This window comes from Silurus aristotelis (genome assembly GCF_946808225.1).
Source record: "Silurus aristotelis genome assembly, chromosome: 2".
NCBI lineage: Eukaryota > Metazoa > Chordata > Actinopteri > Siluriformes > Siluridae > Silurus > Silurus aristotelis.
In genome coordinates this window covers 28,473,951-28,493,404 of record NC_139575.1, presented here as the reverse complement: position 1 = coordinate 28,493,404, position 19,454 = coordinate 28,473,951, and the positions used below count along the sequence as shown (strand labels likewise).

General features: G+C 43.3%; 2 protein-coding genes across 2 annotated transcripts in view; both read right to left on the bottom strand.

The window, feature by feature from the left end:
- Nucleotides 1-19,454, bottom strand: part of LOC310722084 (uncharacterized protein) — a gene marked incomplete at its 3' end in the record, with an annotated part of 125,147 nt that overhangs the window by 26,386 nt on the left and 79,307 nt on the right. The window lies entirely within an intron of this gene.
- LOC310737382 (odorant receptor 131-2-like) lies at nucleotides 3,494-4,423 on the bottom strand (the record flags this gene model as incomplete). The annotated part of the gene is made up of 1 exon (XM_083561688.1): nucleotides 3,494-4,423. The coding sequence occupies one exon, from the start codon at nucleotides 4,421-4,423 to the stop codon at nucleotides 3,494-3,496; it is 930 nt and encodes a 309-aa protein (XP_083417814.1).

The window sequence follows — 19,454 nt, the reverse complement described above, 5'->3', positions numbered from 1 at the left end:
TGCTCTTTGTGGACTACAGTTCAGCTTTTAACACCATAATTCCGTCCACACTCACCTCTAAGTTGGAGGTCCTGGGATTTACCCTGCCATTGTGTCGATGGATCTCTAACTTCCTGACAGACAGACCACAAGCTGTACAGGTGGGAAAACACACCTCATCCACCCTCACCCTCAGCACTGGAGCGCCCCAGGGCTGTGTTCTGAGCCCCCTGCTGTACGCACTGTACATATACGACTGTGTGGCCACTTCCAAGTCCACCATCATCAAGTTTGCTGACGACACTGTTGTGGTTGGCCTGATCTCCAACAACGACGAGATGGCCTACCTACAGGAGGTTGAAAACCTGGAGAGATGGTTCCAGGGGAACAATCTTCTCTTGAACGTCAGCAAGACTAAGGAGTTGATAGTGGACTTCAGCACGAAGAAAATACCAACTGTTTAACATTAACGGGACCCCAGTGGAGAGAGTGGACAGTTTCCGGTACCTAGATGTTCACATCACACAGGACCTGTCTTGATCCTGTCACACCAACACCCTGGTGAAGAAGGCCCGGCAGTGTCTGTACCATCTAAGATGCTTAAGAGACTTTAAACTACCCTCTTAGGTGCTAAAGACTTTTTACACCATTGAGAGCGTTCTGACGGGTAGCATCACTTCCTGGTTTGGGAACAGCACCATGCAGGACAGGCGAGCCCTCCAGAGGGTGGTGCGTTCAGCTGAACATACCATCCACACCGAGCTCCCTAACCTGCAGGACATCTACAGCACGTGGTGCCGGACCAGAGCCAGAAAGTTTTATGAAGGACCTTAGCCATCCCAACAATGGACTCTTTTCTTTGTTGTGGTCAGGGAAACGCTTCCGCTCCCAGAAAGCAAACACAGAGAGAACTTTATACTTTATACCACACCATACCACACACGTTTACTTTAAGGACGATCACATCAACCAGCCTATGTGATTATTGTTTACTGTACATTAGCATACCTAGTATCCATAAACATACCCTGTATATACAATTTTTCCTATATATATCTTTATCTTTATATATTTTATATTTTACATAGTTTATTGTCTTTATTTATCTGCCTTCTTATTTCTTTGTTTTATTCCTTCTCCCCATCCTATTCCCTCATCCCGGACAGTCGTACAAAGCATTTCACTGCATGTCGTACCCTGTATGTATGTGTATGTGACAAATAAAATGTGAGAATATATGTTTACATACAACTTGCAGAATCTGTTAATAATTTATAATAATTATTATTATGAACAGACAGATAATAAATATTACATTTGTTTTTTATTCAGGATTGTGCTGAATACTACTTTACACAGCAGCTGTTTACAAATAAACATGCTTTTGAGGTTCCAGTGACCACTGTTCCTGCCCCTCTCCTCGGATCTGCCCGCTTCGTCCAGGCCTGACACTTGATAGTGTTTTCTTTGATTGGAGGCCACTTTGTGCAGCTGGGGATGGTTTCTCATCAACTTCCTGGGGATTCGTGAAATTACAGAGTAAGAACAGGAGCTTTGGGGATTTGGATTTGGACTGTAGTTAATGTCAACAGTCTGCTACACTGATTCAGGACTACTGTTTTAATCTGATCACCATCACTGCACAGCTCAACATCGTTTATCTGTAATAAATGGACATTTGGTGCTACCCAAAGGAGAATGGGTTCCCCCTTAAGTCTGGTTCCTCCCAAGGTTTCTTCCTTATGCCATCTCGGGGAGTTTTTCTTTGCCACAGCCACCATTGGCTTGCTCATCAAGGACAAACTTACACATAAAGAACCATCTTATTTATTCTTTATCACCACATTATCTCTGTAAAGCTGCTTTGAGACAATGTTTATTGTTAAAAGGGCTATACAATAAAAAATTATTAAATTAAAATAGTCCACAAGACAATGAGTTAATTTATGCAAATGAACCTTTTTAAAAGGTTACATGTAACTGATTCTTGATATTGTGTTATTATCTTGAACTTTAAATGTTTTATTGGTTCATCATCATCATCATCATCATCATCATCTGGTTTTCTATCTTCTTTTGCATTTTTTACCTCTTTTCAAACATGGCTTAATAATTTTGTGATTCATCACTTAGGACAACTAAGGGACAACTATTACAAAAGGTTAAAAACATTTATTGATTCTCAAAAAAACATTATACATTACAATACATCACAATGGATGGAGCTCAAATTCATGTAACCACTGTTGGAAAGTCATCAAACATGCAGAAGATGCTGGAATCCAAATAGTGTGCAATTCATCAACAATTTTTTCCTAAGAAAAATTGGCATCTTAAGTGCTCAGGACAAACAAGGGACTCATAAACATGTCAACTATCACAAAACATAAAAACAGTCAATGATTATCGAGGTAATACTATTAAAAATCTAATACATGTAATAATTGTAATCGTCAAAAATATTTATATATGTATGTGCCAAAATTTCGTTGTGTCTTGTGGACCATATATAAACATTTGCTTTGTGAAATAATCTTTTCAATGCATAAATAAAAAAATATTGTTTATGATGCCTTTTATTGTATAGTAATTTAATGACAATAAACAAAATTGAATCTATTAACATTTTGCAGATTCTTCAAGGTGTATGTACTGTAAACTTATAACCTTAATCTTATTTGCTTAATTTATTGCATAATATGTCTTAAGTAAAAGTATGACAGGGTTCACAAATGTGTCACTGTCACATTTGTGACAGTGACACATTTGTGACACTTTAACTTTTTGTAAGTTCGATGCAAAGTTGTGAAGTTGTCTACCATGTAAAAGTCTTCAAGACAGATGAATAAATGCTTTCCAGTTTATCTGTAAAATAACAAGTGTTTTTGAGAGAGAGGATAAGAGGATCCTGTTTGTTTATTTCTATAATGTAAATAATAACAGGAACTGTATCACATACATTTCACTAACTATAAACAATTAAAATGTTAGCTGTGCCATTCATCCATAAATTAAACTTTATAAGTGGTATAGGTTGAATAATATAGGTTGTCTTTTATGCACACACACACACACACACACACACACACACACACACACACACACACACACATATATATATATATATATATATATATATATATATATATATATATATATATATATATATATATATATATATGTGTGTGCATGGTTTAGATCTGTCCTTAGGTTTGCATTGCCAAGTGTATTATAACTCTTTCTTAACCATTTTAGAAAACTAAAAATACTATTATTAGTATTCATACTATTCTTAGTAGAAACATGCAGTATAAATTTCTATACAAACTAGACATGTTTAAGTGCCATATGTGCACATTTAATTAAATATGATTATATGTTAGGAAATAGCTAGAGTTCCATGGTACTGTCATTTAACACATCCCTTAAAAGGCTTTATCTCAACAGTAAAATTTATCTTAACAGTAAGATATATCATGGTATTTCATATTATTTGGCTTGATGTAAATTTGTGCTAAGACTTTGGTTCCTTGCATGTTAGTCCATTTTGTGTGCTAAACTGCCTAAATGTCAAATATCTGCTGACATATTTAAACATTTTTTGATCACGGACTCCGTAAATAAGTGGACTAAGTAGTCTTGGAATTACGTTAGATATTATATAAAAGATGAACAGAATTGTACTTCTATATTTAGGAAACAATTCTAAGAAAAAATATGTAATAAGTGGTGTGATATAAGCAAGCATACAGAGAAGGAGCTGTATGCCATGTAGTAGGATAGTGTTCCGGGCTTTTCTTGCCTTACCCTGATCAATAGTTGCAGCATTAGCTGCCTGAAAAACCTTAAAGTAAGTAAAAACTAGCATAATCCACACACTTGATAAATTTACTGACTGCATAAATATTGCTTTGATGAGGTGCTCATTTGAGTTAAAAATGTTCTTGCTATAGCACATAGTTGATGTTAAGAAAAAACCTATGGGTTGTTTTATTAAGACAATGATGATGTCTGTCAGTGCAGTTAAAATGGTAAGAAGCCATATCAAACTAATGCAAATGTAAGTTCTTTTTACTGTGCAGAGCTGAGGGTGATGCAGTGGCTTGCAGATGGCAATGTAGCGCTCCAAGGCCATTCCAGCCAGATTCAGTGCTGTGTTTTCTGAGGTTGCCAAGCCCAAAAGAAGGAGAAAACAGCATATTGTAACATTGATAAGTGGTACAGAGTACACAACAACTTGCAAAGTGACTGATACAAAAAGCATAATCATGTCATTGATAACTAGGTGAATATAAAGGATATATCTTGGGTCAGTGTAAAAAATTGGAGTTCTAAAAAAAGCAAACACAAAGATTCCATTGATGTAAGTAATTATGACACCTAATCCAACCGATATAAAATTCTTTATAAAGGCATCTTCAAATGCATCCCGGCTCATATTCATTCTTACAGAACTTTGCAAATATTGTTTGTGAAAAACTAGAAAATGAATAAGAACAAAACACAAAATATTGACATAAGAAACAGAGTAAATTTGACTTTTCAGGTACCTCATGTAAAGATAATTAGATGCAGTGTGACACTTTTATACTCTTCTGGGTTATATACTCTAGTGTTTTTTCTTTACAAGTGTGGTAATGACACCTAAAAAACATCTAAAAATAGGTGCTGATTAACATCAACTTAAGCTTCTTTCTCTCAAGAGCCTAGGAGCCTATGTTTTCACCAGTTTAATCAACTGATCATGATATTCAATATTCAAACTAACATATGACACTTTCACTAGAAAAGACTGGAGACTCTTGCACCAACATACAATAATGTCTAAAGTGATGATCACTTTTTGTTCTTTTATATATTTAAATATATAAACAAACATGTGTACTAGCACTAAGTTATTAATGCATAAAATTACATTATTAGTATTATCTTAAGGACAAATGCTGGGCATTTGCTTTGCTTTGGCTCCAAGCTCCAGGAGTGGGCATTTAAATAATATTATACTAATATATGTTTTTTACAGCTTGCCTTTACTGGGCAACTACTTAACTGTCTCAGGAGAGAAGAGTATAATTTGGTGTTGATGTTAGATAAATATGACAGGTGTAAGAATGTATCTAACCTGCAGGAAAACAACTATAATCTAATTTCATAGTTCATAGAGACTGGATTGTTATAGAAACAAAACTTAACTAAATAACCTTATGCGCCATTTTTTAAACTACTTTTGAAACAGTGTATACACAATTCTGTATTGTTAGTTAGTTTTATGAAGGTCTATGTTGTTTTATGCAGTACCTTGGTCCTGGAAGAATGTTGTTTCCTTTTACTGTCCACTGTACCATCTGCAAATGGTGGAAATGACAATAAAAGCCATTGGAGTTGGCCTGTGGTGACCTTGGATTTTGCCCACTCTGTCTAAGAAATTAAAAAAAATGATCTAATAAATTTCATTTGTAAAAATCTATGAAAAATAAGGACCAGATTCATGTCTCTCATTATACAGTAGATCATTGAATAGCTGCATTGGCATTAAACTCTATTGTTAAGCAGTCTACAATTTGTCTACAGTTTAGCTGGACTAGAATATTGAAAATAAACTTCTATTACTTGATTTCTTATTAATTGAATTTTTTTTGCATAATAAATCATACACGAGGGAGACCATTTATATATTATATTGCCATATAAATGCTCACTTCAATTCTGCATTCAATCATTCTACACTCCTCATTAGAAAATTTTCCTCTGCTGAACTTGCTCAATATCAGTGTCTTATTTGCAGTATTTTGAGTCTCCACGCACAATCAAAAGCAATCACAACTAGCCTTATAGTTGAAAGAGGAAATGGTTCGAAGTAGTTTTTTTTTTTTTATCTTGAACTCTTATAAATATCATAAATATGTTGACTACTTTAAACCAGGAATAGGCTATGCATTGTCCTGAAAATCAAGTGTTCCTGATTCAGTTGAGGTTTGCCTGCTCTTATTAATGAGAGATCAGGACCAAGGATTCTGCTGCAGCTCTTCAACCCTGAACCCAGAGGACACTGGGGAATTTCGGCGGGCCCCAGTAGCTTCCATCAATTACCCTACAGCTTTGCATTAAGGGTATACAAAGCTGGTGAAGATCAGAAGAACAAACACAATATAGAAATTCTTTAATAATAATTAAAGTACAGTGATTATTATAGCAGAATTCTTTAAACAAGATGCTAGGAAAAGATTGAGGCATGAAATGTAAAACAAAACAAGAAACGTAATCAACAGATATATTCAAATAATTGTTTTTGACTGAAACAAACATCACACTTTTTTATAAAGAAGCAGTAAAAAGGGAGTCCTTAAAAAAAAAACAGTGCGAATGTAAGTGTGTTATTAGATACATTTATGTTTCTTGAGAAGCTGGGAAACTGCAACTCTCCACTAGAGTCCTGTCAGCATTAAGTGGGTTAATTTGGAGCAGGGAAGGTTGGATTCTTATTTTACACTCTATGGTTCAACACCATGCAATAATGCTTGATCTGCAGCTAATTGGATCCAAAGACAATAACTGAAAACATGTCATAGCTCTGTATAGGATACTGTAACTGTCCAAGCACCCAGAGTGTGTAGAGCTGTTGTTTATGTAAAAGGGGTTTGTTTGAATGAAAATAAAGTCAATTTATATATTTTCTTGGTCAAATTAAACATTCATATAATTCAAATTCCATAGTGTGTTGCATACATAACAAGAGGAAAATGAATGTGTCTTTCAGAAATAATGAATGATTAGTTATTTCCAAACATTCAAGAGACACACTAGGCCCTCTCATTGTTGCTAGAGATCAGGTCCAGCCCAGCAGTGTTAAGAAAACTTGAGATGTATGTGGCCACATATTCATAATTGTACAAAGTATACAAGGCTCTAAAAACATGATCCGGTTTTAAGTGCTGATGTGACATACTTAGCCACTCCATCAAGTTCACCTTCAGCTTCCACAGCAAGGCAGTTGTCATCTTGGTGGTGTGCTTGGAGTTGTTATTGGAATCAAAATCAGAAATAGCTTTGTCCCACTTCAGGTCCTAAGAGATGGTGGTACCCAGAAACTTGAATGACTCCACTGTTGCTACAGTGCTGTTCATGACGGTGTGTGTGTGTGTGTGTGTGTGTGTGTGTGTGGGGGGGGGGGGGGGGGGGGGTCCATGCTGAGCTAAAGTTTATGGTGATTGCACCAGACAGCCAGCTCTTTAATGTCCTGGTTGTTAGCAGGCTCATCTTCATCCTGGATAAAGCTGATGACTGTAGTGTCCTCCGCAACCTTCAAGAGCTTGACACAAGGGGTTTAAAAAGGTGCAGTCATTTGTGTACAGGGAGAAGAGCAATGGGGAGATAACGCAAGACTCTTCGTCAAAATGCTTTGCCCACAACATTGTCCAAGCTCTGAATAGACCAGGCCGCCACATTTCGAGTGGAGTCAAGTCAAGTCAAATTTATTTCTAAAGTGCTTTTCACAACAGACATTGTCTCAAAGCAGCTTTACAGAATTTTAAGAGTTAAGGTGAATGGTGTGCATTTATCCCTGATGAGCAAGCCATGGCAAGGAAAAACTCCCTTAGATGTTATGAGGAAGAAACTTTGATAGGAACCAGACTCAAAAGGGAACCCATCCTTGTTTGGGTGATTCCTCAGGTCTGGCAGAAAGTGCTTCCAATCAAGAAGCATGGCTAGCCTCTCCAGGGGGTTTATGTGCCAAGTGAGATGGACCCCATTAATGACTGCCCCACACTCCGTGAGGGACGCATCCATTTAGTAGTATGCGACAACAAGGTGCTCCCAGAACGGAGCCTTGTGACAGGAAAGCAGGTTCTTTTCACACATCTAAGGCTCGAAGAGCTCACCCCAAGACCTTGATGGTGCAGAGTGGGTTGCCTTTGCAGGAGAACCCTTTGTCTCTGATCCACCACTGGAGTGGTCTCATGTGCAGGAGGCCAAGTGGAATCACACTGGATGCTGCTGCTATGAACCCCAGCAGCCTCTGAAACTGCTTCATAGTGAGTGACTGGCCTTCTCTCACTCTCTTGACTGCCATGAGAATAGCCTTGATCCGAGCGGGAGACAGCTGTGCCCACATGACGGTAGAGCCCTACAGTATGCCTAACCCCAGCTCCTTCATACAAGCGAGGACGGCATCTCAATGCCGGACTGCCAAAATCTCTGATCGAGCTAATATCAACCAATTGTCAATATACGCATGACATGCGAGCACAATATGCGCGGCACAGTATGTGCAGATTTGGAAAGTGTGCGGAACGTGAGTGGAATGAGCACTGTATATATGTGCAGAGTGTGCGCAGTCTGCTGCCTCGGGAACCGACTTAATGTTCGTTTTCTGAAGACTCATTTTACATCCTCTACACATACCTTAAATGAATGGAGGGAAGGCAGGAAGGGGGGTAGCAGACTGTGCTTTTCAAACCTTTAGATCTATCGTGACAGACCAGTCCTCTGACCTGATCTGAGACACGACCTGCTTGAGGGTGAGCATCCTGAATCTAAGCCAGTTTACCGAGCGGTTCAAGGAGTGTAAATCCAGAATAGGATGCAACCCCCATCCTTGCAACCCCCATCCTTCTTGAGAACCACAAAGTATCCCCTGTAGAACCCAGACACTCTGTCTAAAGGAGGGACCACCTCAATGGCCTCCTTTCAGAGTCTCCCAGGGCATCCACCCAGGGCATCGACCCGTAACCACACTGTTTCAGTCCCACTACATTAGAGTACAACGATGATGGAACTGAAGAGGTGGGCAGAGTTTAGCCCAGTGTGCAGGTCAGTGTGCAGGTCCGGAAAGAAAGGCATACCCCACCACGGAGGTTGTGACATAGGCCACAGAAAGCGGTCGTTGCAAGGGGAAAAACCACAGAAAGGTCTGCTTCCGATTTGGAAATGAATGTTGGACCAGGCAGGTGAGGAAGGGTAAAGGGACAAGCCCATCTTGAATCCCTCCATCTGTGAGCCCCAGGAACCAGCACACCGCTTTGCCTTAGCAAGATCGGGGCCAGAACCATGAGGGGTGAGAGAACCCCCTTCATAGACTCTCCAGGAGCAGAGCATTCGCATAGACATGCGAGCACAATATGCGCGGCACAGTATGTGCAGATTTGGAAAGTGTGCGGAACGTGAGTGGAATGAGCACCGTATATATGCGCAGAATGTGCGCAGTCGGCTGCCTCGGGAACCGACTTAATGTTTGTTTTCTGAAGACTCATTTCACATCCTCTACACATACCTTAAATGAATGGAGGGAAGGCAGGAAGGGGGGTAGCAGACTGTGCTTTTCAAACCGGCAGTAAAACACATTCAGATTTTCAGCCAGTTGTTGTTTCTCCACAGACTGAGGGGCTGGTGTCTTGTACTTGGTGATGTTCCTCAGACCAGGGGACCTATTGCCGCCACACTTGCTCATGTTTTTCTGATGAAGTTTAATATACAGTATACAGTATCTAACAAAAGTGAGTACACCCCTCACAATTCAGCAACTGTTTTAGTATGTCGTCTCAAGGGAAAATACTATAGAAATAAAACTTAAGGATCCCAGCAACAAACAGTATAGCTCTGAATTCCATGCCCAGGAGGATTAAGGCAGTGTTGGATAACAATGTTACTCATACAAAATATTGACACAGTTTTGACATGTTCACTTACGGCGTACTCACTTTGTTGCCAGCTTTTTTCACAATAATGGCTGTATTTTGAGTTAGAGTACAGTAAGTCTGTACTGCTATACAAGCTGCACATTGACTACCCTAATATATACCCAATTTTCATTTCATCGTTTTAATCACACACTAATATTAATAATTTCCCACGGAGCAGACATCACTGATATAGGTAATTTGATCTCAGAGTGATGATATCACAGAGCTTATATTGTACACATTACTGGTAGAACAGATTAGCCGTGTCTATCGACTTGGTCAAGTCAAGTCAAGAGGCTTTTATTGTCATTTCTACTATACACGGCGGTACACAGTACACAGTAAAAACGAGACAACGTTTCTCCAGAACCCTGGTGCTATACTAAACAACAACAAACAAAACAACATAGAGCTACAACACAAGTTACATAAAGTGCATCGAGTGCAACCTAGTGCAAACAGTGCAGACAGACAGTGCAGACAGACGACACAAGACAAGACACAAAACCCTATATAGCGCCGACCAGTAAACCGACTGTATACTTGAATATACAGTACTGTACAAGAAAACTGTAAAAACTATACAAACTAAAAACTATATCCCAGAAGTGAGTATAAACAGAACAATGTAGTGCAAAAAGTTCCGTTTCATTTCTGTGTATTAAGTAGCCTGATGGCTTGTGGAAAGAAACTGTTGCATAGTCTTGTTGTGGCGGCCCGAATGCTTTGGAACCGTTTTCCTGATGGTAGGAGTGTAAAAAGTGTGTGTGAGGGGTGTGTGTGATCGTCCACAATGCTGTGTGCTTTGCGGATGCAGCGTGTAGTGTAAATGTCCATGATAGAGGGGAGAGGGACTCCGATGATCTTCTCAGCTGTCCTCACTATCCTCTGTAGGGTCTTGCGATCCGAGACGATGCAGCTGCTCAGGATGCTCTCAATGGTCCCTCTGTAGAACATGGACAGGATGGGGGGAGGGAGGTGGGTTTTCCTCAGCCTTTTTAAAAAGTAGAAACGCTGCTGGGCTTTCTTGGTGATGGAGCTGGTGTTAAGAGACCAGGTGAGGTTGTCTGCCAGATGAACACCAAGGAATTTGGTGCTCTTGACGATCTCCACTGAGGATCCATCAATAATCAGTGGAGATTGGTCGCTCTGTGCTCTCCTGAAGTCCACAACCATCTCTTTCATTTTGTCCACGTTCAGAGACAGGTTGTTTGCTCCACACCAGGCAGTTAGCCGTTGCACCTCTTCTCTATATGCTGACTCGTCGTTCTTGCTGATTAGACCCACCATGGTCGTGTCATCAGCGAACTTGATGATGTGGTTCGAGCTGTGCATTGCTACACAGTCGTGAGTCAGCAGAGTGAACAGCAGTGGGCTGAGCACACAGCCCTGGGGGGCCCCAGTGCTCAGTGTGGTGGTGCTGGAGATGCTGTTCCTGATCCTGACTGACTGAGGTCTCTCAGTCAGGAAGTCCAGGATCCAGTTACAGAGGGAGGTGTTCAGGCCCAGAAGGTTCAACTTCTCGATCAGGTGCTGAGGAATGATTGTGTTGAATGCTGAGCTGAAGTCAATGAACAGCATTCGTACATACGAGTCCTTGGTTTTCAAGATGGCGCCGGTGAGGTCGGGGCCAAGATGGCGCCGGTGAGGTCGGTGAGGTCGGTGAGGTCGGGGCCGTAGCCGGAGCAGTCGTGACGACTGCTCCGGCTACGTTTTCTCTTTTTTTTATTTATTTTATACTTTTATTTAAGTAGTTACACTTCCATCTACACAAGATGGACATCATTAGATATGACAGAGACACTCATATCTATTGGTGTACAATGCACTCACCTTTCGCCGTTTTTAAACCCGAACCCATGCTGGCCGAGCGAGATCCTGAGGGTGAACAAAGGACGCGACCCGTACCGGCGTCCGCGAGGGAAACGAGCCGGCGTCAGGAACAGGCTGAGGGCACGCGCACACCGCGCTCCCTTACCTAGTATCCTGTTAGCCAACGTCCAGTCACTGGAGAACAAGCTCGACGACCTCAGGGCAAGGGTCAAGTTCCAGAGAGACATTCGGGACTGCAACCTTCTCTGCTTTACCGAGACATGGCTGAACCCAGCGGTACCGGACCACGCCATCCAGCCGGCCGAGTCCTTCTCGGTTTACCGCATGGACAGAACACTGGAGTCGGGGAAGTCAAGAGGAGGTGGAGTGTGTCTGATGGTGAACAACCACTGGTGCGACAGTGCGAGCATCGTTCCTCTTTCACGCTCCTGCACACCAAATCTGGAACTACTGACCATCAAATGTCGGCCCTTCTATCTACCTCGGGAATTCAGTTCAGTCATTGTCAATGCCGTTTATATTCCACCTCAAGCGGACACAGGCATCGGGACGCTGCACTCATTGTGGTCGGAGATTTCAACAGTGCCAACCTCAAGCGCGCACTATCGAACTTTCATCAGCACATCACCTGCCCTACCAGGGGCGAAAGAACACTGGACCACTGTTACACGCCATTCAAGAACAGCTACAAGGCACAATCACGTCCACCGTTTGGGAAATCGGACCATGCCGCCATCTTCCTCATGCCTGTTTACAACCAGCGTGCACGCCGAGAGAGCCGGAGAGGTAAACACACTCACCATCTCGGAGCATGACGTGAGGAGGGCTTTCAAGAGAGTGAATACCAGGAAGGCAGCAGGACCAGATGGCATCACAGGCCGGGTTCTGAAAGCCTGCGCTGACCAGCTAGCACCGGTGTTCACGGAGATATTCAACCTCTCACTGGATCAGTCTGTTGTCCCCTCATGTTTCAAACAGTCCACCATTGTTCCTGTCCCGAAGAAACCCCAGCCCGCCTGCCTTAACGACTACCGCCCTGTAGCCTTGACCTCAGTAGTGATGAAGTGCTTCGAGAGACTGGTCAGAGACTTCATCACTGCATCACTACCAGACACACTGGACCCACTACAGTTTGCGTACCGTCAGAACCGCTCTACTGAGGACGCCATTGCTCATCTTCTTCACACCACGATGAGCCACCTGGACCAAAGAAATGGGAATTATGCAAAGATGTTGTTCGTGGACTACAGTTCAGCGTTTAACACCATAATTCCCTCCACACTCACCTCTAAGTTGGAGGTCCTGGGACTCATCCAGCCGCTGTGTCAATGGATCTCTAACTTCCTGACAGACAGACCACAAGCCGTACGGGTGGGAAAACACACCTCATCCACCCTCACCCTCAGCACTGGCGCACCCCAGGGTTGTGTTCTGAGCCTCCTGCTTTACTCAATGTACACACATGACTGTGTGGCCACATCCAACTTCACCACCATCATCAAGTTTGCTGACGACACTGTTGTGGTGGGTCTGATCTCCAACAACGACGAGACGGCCTACCTACAGGAGGTTAAAAACCTGGAGAGATGGTGCCAGGAGAACAACCTTCTCCTGAACATCAGCAAGACTAAGGAGTTGATCGTGGACTTCAGCACAAAGCGGGAGCGGTCATACCAACCTATAAACATCAGCAGGACCCCAGTGGAGAGAGTGGACAGTTTCCGGTACCTTGGTGTTAACATCACACAGGATCTGTCTTGGTCCTGTCACACCAACACCCTGGTGAAGAAGGCCCGGCAGCGTCTGTACCATCTGAGACGCTTAAGGGACTTTAAACTACCCTCTCAGGTGCTTAAGACCTTCTACACTTGCACCATTGAGAGCGTTCTGACGGGTAGCATCACTTCCTGGTTCGGGAACAGCACCATGCAGGACAGACGAGCCCTCCAGAGGGTGGTGCGTTCAGCTGAACGTACCATCCACACTGAGCTCCCTAACCTGCAGGACATCTATAGCACGTGGTGCTGGACAAGTGCTAGGAAGATTATGAAGGACCTCAGCCATCCCAACAATGGACTCTTTTCTCTGTTGCATTCAGGAAAACGCTTCCGCTCCCTGAAAGCGAACACAGAGAGAATGAGGAGGAGCTTCTTCCCGCAGGCCATTCGGTGTTTAAACCAGGAAACACCCAGGATCTAGAACTGGCCCACTCTCTCCATCATCACACTTCTCTGTACATATTTCACCTTCGCACCACGTCACTTTAAACATATCTCACCGTTTGCACCACGACACTTTAAACTCTGGACTTGCACAGCACAGTGCGCTTTTTATTTTATTCATACCACACCATATTGCACATGGACACTTTACGGACCTTTACACCACACCATACCGCACACGGACACTTTATGGACAACCCACCACAAATTGCCTATTGTTTACATTTTTTTACTACACGTTGTTTACTGTTTATATGTATATTTGTTTCATACATTATCTTTTTATTTATCTTTATACCTTATACTCTTTTATTTTATTTTATTTATTTTTATTTTATTTTATATAGTTTTTCTTATACCTTATACTTATTTATCTGCCTCCTTTTCTTTTCCCCCATCCTATTCCCTCATGCCGGACCATCGTATAAAGCATTTCACTACATGTCGTACCCTGTATGTATGTGTATGTGATGAATAAAATTTGATTTGATTTTGATTATGATTTGTTATCCAGGTGGGTGAGGGCCAGATGGGCCAGATGGAGGGTTGTGGAGATAGCATCATCCATGGAACGGTTTGGACGATACGCAAACTGCATGGGGTCCAGGGAGGGTGGAAGCTGTGTCTTAATGTGCCTCATGACGAGCCTCTCGAAGCACTTCATCACGATGGGTGTGAGCGCGACGGGACGATAGTCATTGAGGCAGGAGACAGAAGACTTCTTCGGCACGGGAACAATGGTCGTTGTCTTGAGGCATGTGGGAACAACGTTGCTGCTCAGGGAGATGTTGAAGATGTCAGTGAGGACATCTGCTAGCTGTTCTGCACATTCCCTGAGCACTCTGCCAGGAATGTTGTTTGGTCCAGCAGACTTTCGTGGGTTAACTCTGCATAGAGTTTTCCTCACTTCAGCTGTGGTTAGACAGAGCACCTGATCACTGGGGGGAGGGATGGTCTTCCTCGCCACCACGTTGTTCTGCACCTCGAACCGGACGTAGAAGTTGTTCAGCACATCTGGGAGGGAGGGGTCACGGTCACAAGCAGGTGATGTGGTCTTGTAATTCGTGATCGCCTGGATGCCCTGCCACATGCGCCGGGTGTCTCCACTGTCCTGGAAGTGGTTGTGGATTTTCTTCGCGTGTGCGTGCTTCGCCTCTCTGATGGCACGAGACAGTTTGGCCCTTGCTGTTTTTAAGGCCGCCTTGTCCCCTGATCTGAAGGCAGAGTCTCTTTGTTTCAGCAGCGCACGCACATTTGCAGTCATCCACGGTTTCTGGTTGGAGCGTGTAGTGATGGTCTTGGAGATGGTCACATCATCAACGCACTTGCTGATGTAGCTGGTCACTGATGATGGGTACTCCTCCAAGTTGATGGAATCGCCGTAGGTTGCAGCCTTTCTAAACATGTCCCAGTCAGTGCACTCAAAACAGTCCTGAAGAGCAGAAGTAGCTCCTTCTGGCCAGGTTTTCACCTGTTTCAGAACCGGTTTAGAGCGTCTGATGAGCGGTCTGTATGCTGGAATTAACATAACAGAGCTGTGGTCTGAGTATCCGAGATCGGGGCGGGGCTCCGCACGATATGCGCCGGGGATGTTTGTGTAAACACGATCCAGCATGTTCGCTCCTCTCGTTGCAAAGTCCACATGCTGATGGAGTTTAGGAAGCATAGTCTTGAGATTTGTATGGTTGAAATCTCTGGCGATAATAAACAATCCGTCGGGGTGAGCATTCTGCAGGTCGCTAATAGCACCATAGAGTTCACTCAGTGCCTCCTTAGCATTAGCACTGGGTGGAATGTACACTCCGACGATGTAAACTAAAAAGGCGCTTCTGCATCTAACAGTTACAAACTCCACTAGCGATGAGCAGTAGCGTGAAACAAGCACAGAGTTCTTACACCATTCCATGTTGATATAAACACACACGCCACCACCACGAGTCTTACCGCACAGAGCTGCGTTTCTGTCGGCTCGAAACACGGTTAGCCCGTCTAGCTGGATGGCGGCTTCCGGAACTCTGCCGCTGAGCCACGTCTCCGTGAAAACAAAGACGCAACAGTCTCTAAACTCTCGCCGTGTGGTTTGCTGGAGTCGGATGTAGTCCAGTTTATTATTCAGGGAGCAGACGTTGGAAAGAAAAACGGACGGGATAGCTGGCCGGTTAGGGTTAGCATTTAGCCTAGCACGGACACCCACCCGCTTGCCGCGCTTCCGCTTCCTCGAACAGCGCTTTTGACGTCTCCTCTCCCGGCCACCGGCATCAGGTAACACCGAGGTCTGGGGGCCTGGTCGCGAAGGTTGTTGATAAGATCATCATGCAGATTGTTGGTTGCATGATGCCTGTACCGTAGCAGTGTCCATGTATTGTGAAGGGTCGTGCTAAATATGGTTAAAGCACCATTTTTGAATCCGGAGAGGCCGCTGCGAGCTACTGCTGCGCCGCCATCTTGGATGGATGTTGGTAGGACTTTTGTTCCGACCCATATGGACAGATTCACCAGTATCCTGCTCGATCTGTCTCAACTTCTCACTAAACCCCTAAATGCTAATGATCTTGACAAAATGGCTAACAACATAGACTCCATCCTTACTAGCACATTAGACACCATTGACCCCATCCGTTTAAAAAAGGTAAGAGAAAAAACACCTGCACCATTGTTTAATAGCGATACTTATGCCCTCAAGAGAGTAGTTCGTAATCAAACAATCCCAGGTTCCTTTTTAGAACAGTGACTAAATTAACTACCGTAATTTCCGGACTATTAAGCGCACCCAAATATAAGCCGCACCCACTGAATTTTACAAAGATTTTTTTTTTTAACATAAATATGCCGCACCTGTCTATAAGCCGCAGGTGCCTACATTGAAACTAATGAACTTTACACAGGCTTTAACGAAAGACAGTGCCTGTAACATGGCTTGTATTCAAACAGTAGCCTACCAAGAAAGTCATTGTTCACTGTCTTTCTCTTTCCTTTCACAACAATTTCTCTCGGGAGTTTATCTTTTGGCACCATCGTGCATTTAAAAATCACCATCGGTGAAGCTTTCTCCCTATGCCGTGCAGCTCAGAACACAGGTGAAGTGCGTTTTTTCATGCCTGGTTGTTTTCAGCATAACGAATGATTCGCCTTTCCTGTTGACAGTCCGAATGAGAGGCAGGTGAAACGTCATTTTAGAAATGCTTTAGTTAGTTTGTGGAAAAGGTGTTCTGGTAGCATGGTATAAACAGGACAAAAACTCCTTCAACTGTTGAGCAGTGAAGATGACATTATTTTAGAATTGTTAAATTGTTTATAAATTGTTCTCTAATTTTGATCACCAGTGTGTGTGTGTGTGTGTGTGTGTGTGTGTGTGTGTGTGTGTGTGTATATATATATATATATATATATATATACACATATATGTGTATATATATATGTGTATATATATATATATATATATATATATATATATATATATATATATATATATATATATATATATATATATAAATATTGTCTGAAGGATAAATGTTCGACATACAGCTTGTGTTTACTGGGCAACTACTTGACTGTCTCGAAAGAAAAGAGTATCAAGGCCAATTTTGGTTGTAGGCCTCAGCACACAGTGCACACCTCTCCTCAGTGCCCCTCGGAAGATCGAATTGTTAACCTTGCCACCCCCCGGTGTTTCTGGGCACAGCGGTCTCCAGTGAATGCCTCCCTCAGCTTCCGCCCAGAAATGTATCAGATTCGTTTGACTTGCTGCCTCCCCGGTGGCCCCTAGAACACATTTGCAGTCATCCACGGTTTCTGGTTGGAGCGTGTAGTGATGGTCTTGGAGATGGTCACATCATCAACGCACTTGCTGATGTAGCTGGTCACTGATGATGGGTACTCCTCCAAGTTGATGGAATCGCCGTAGGTTGCAGCCTTTCTAAACATGTCCCAGTCAGTGCACTCAAAACAGTCCTGAAGAGCAGAAGTAGCTCCTTCTGGCCAGGTTTTCACCTGTTTCAGAACCGGTTTAGAGCGTCTGATGAGCGGTCTGTATGCTGGAATTAACATAACAGAGCTGTGGTCTGAGTATCCGAGATCGGGGCGGGGCTCCGCACGATATGCGCCGGGGATGTTTGTGTAAACACGATCCAGCATGTTCGCTCCTCTCGTTGCAAAGTCCACATGCTGATGGAGTTTAGGAAGCATAGTCTTGAGATTTGTATGGTTGAAATCTCTGGCGATAATAAACAATCCGTCGGGGTGAGCATTCTGCAGGTCGCTAATAGCACCATAGAGTTCACTCAGTGCCTCCTTAGCATTAGCACTGGGTGGAATGTACACTCCGACGATGTAAACTAAAAAGGTCTGCATCTAACAGTTACAAACTCCACTAGCGATGAGCAGTAGCGTGAAACAAGCACAGAGTTCTTACACCATTCCATGTTGATATAAACACACACGCCACCACCACGAGTCTTACCGCACAGAGCTGCGTTTCTGTCGGCTCGAAACACGGTTAGCCCGTCTAGCTGGATGGCGGCTTCCGGAACTCTGCCGCTGAGCCACGTCTCCGTGAAAACAAAGACGCAACAGTCTCTAAACTCTCGCCGTGTGGTTTGCTGGAGTCGGATGTAGTCCAGTTTATTATTCAGGGAGCAGACGTTGGAAAGAAAAACGGACGGGATAGCTGGCCGGTTAGGGTTAGCATTTAGCCTAGCACGGACACCCACCCGCTTGCCGCGCTTCCGCTTCCTCGAACAGCGCTTTTGACGTCTCCTCTCCCGGCCACCGGCATCAGGTAACACCGAGGTCTGGGGGCCTGGTCGCGAAGGTTGTTGATAAGATCATCATGCAGATTGTTGGTTGCATGATGCCTGTACCGTAGCAGTGTCCATGTATTGTGAAGGGTCGTGCTAAATATGGTTAAAGCACCATTTTTGAATCCGGAGAGGCCGCTGCGAGCTACTGCTGCGCCGCCATCTTGGATGGATGTTGGTAGGACTTTTGTTCCGACCCATATGGACAGATTCACCAGTATCCTGCTCGATCTGTCTCAACTTCTCACTAAACCCCTAAATGCTAATGATCTTGACAAAATGGCTAACAACATAGACTCCATCCTTACTAGCACATTAGACACCATTGACCCCATCCGTTTAAAAAAGGTAAGAGAAAAAACACCTGCACCATTGTTTAATAGCGATACTTATGCCCTCAAGAGAGTAGTTCGTAATCAAACAATCCCAGGTTCCTTTTTAGAACAGTGACTAAATTAACTACCGTAATTTCCGGACTATTAAGCGCACCCAAATATAAGCCGCACCCACTGAATTTTACAAAGATTTTTTTTTTTAACATAAATATGCCGCACCTGTCTATAAGCCGCAGGTGCCTACATTGAAACTAATGAACTTTACACAGGCTTTAACGAAAGACAGTGCCTGTAACATGGCTTGTATTCAAACAGTAGCCTACCAAGAAAGTCATTGTTCACTGTCTTTCTCTTTCCTTTCACAACAATTTCTCTCGGGAGTTTATCTTTTGGCACCATCGTGCATTTAAAAATCACCATCGGTGAAGCTTTCTCCCTATGCCGTGCAGCTCAGAACACAGGTGAAGTGCGTTTTTTCATGCCTGGTTGTCAGATTCGTTTGACTTGCTGCCTCCCCGGTGGCCCCTAGAACAGCTTCAGGCCACTGCTCTAGCTGCTCTAGGCATGCCAGAGGTCGGTCTGGAGAGACTATCTTAGCCTGAAAACTCC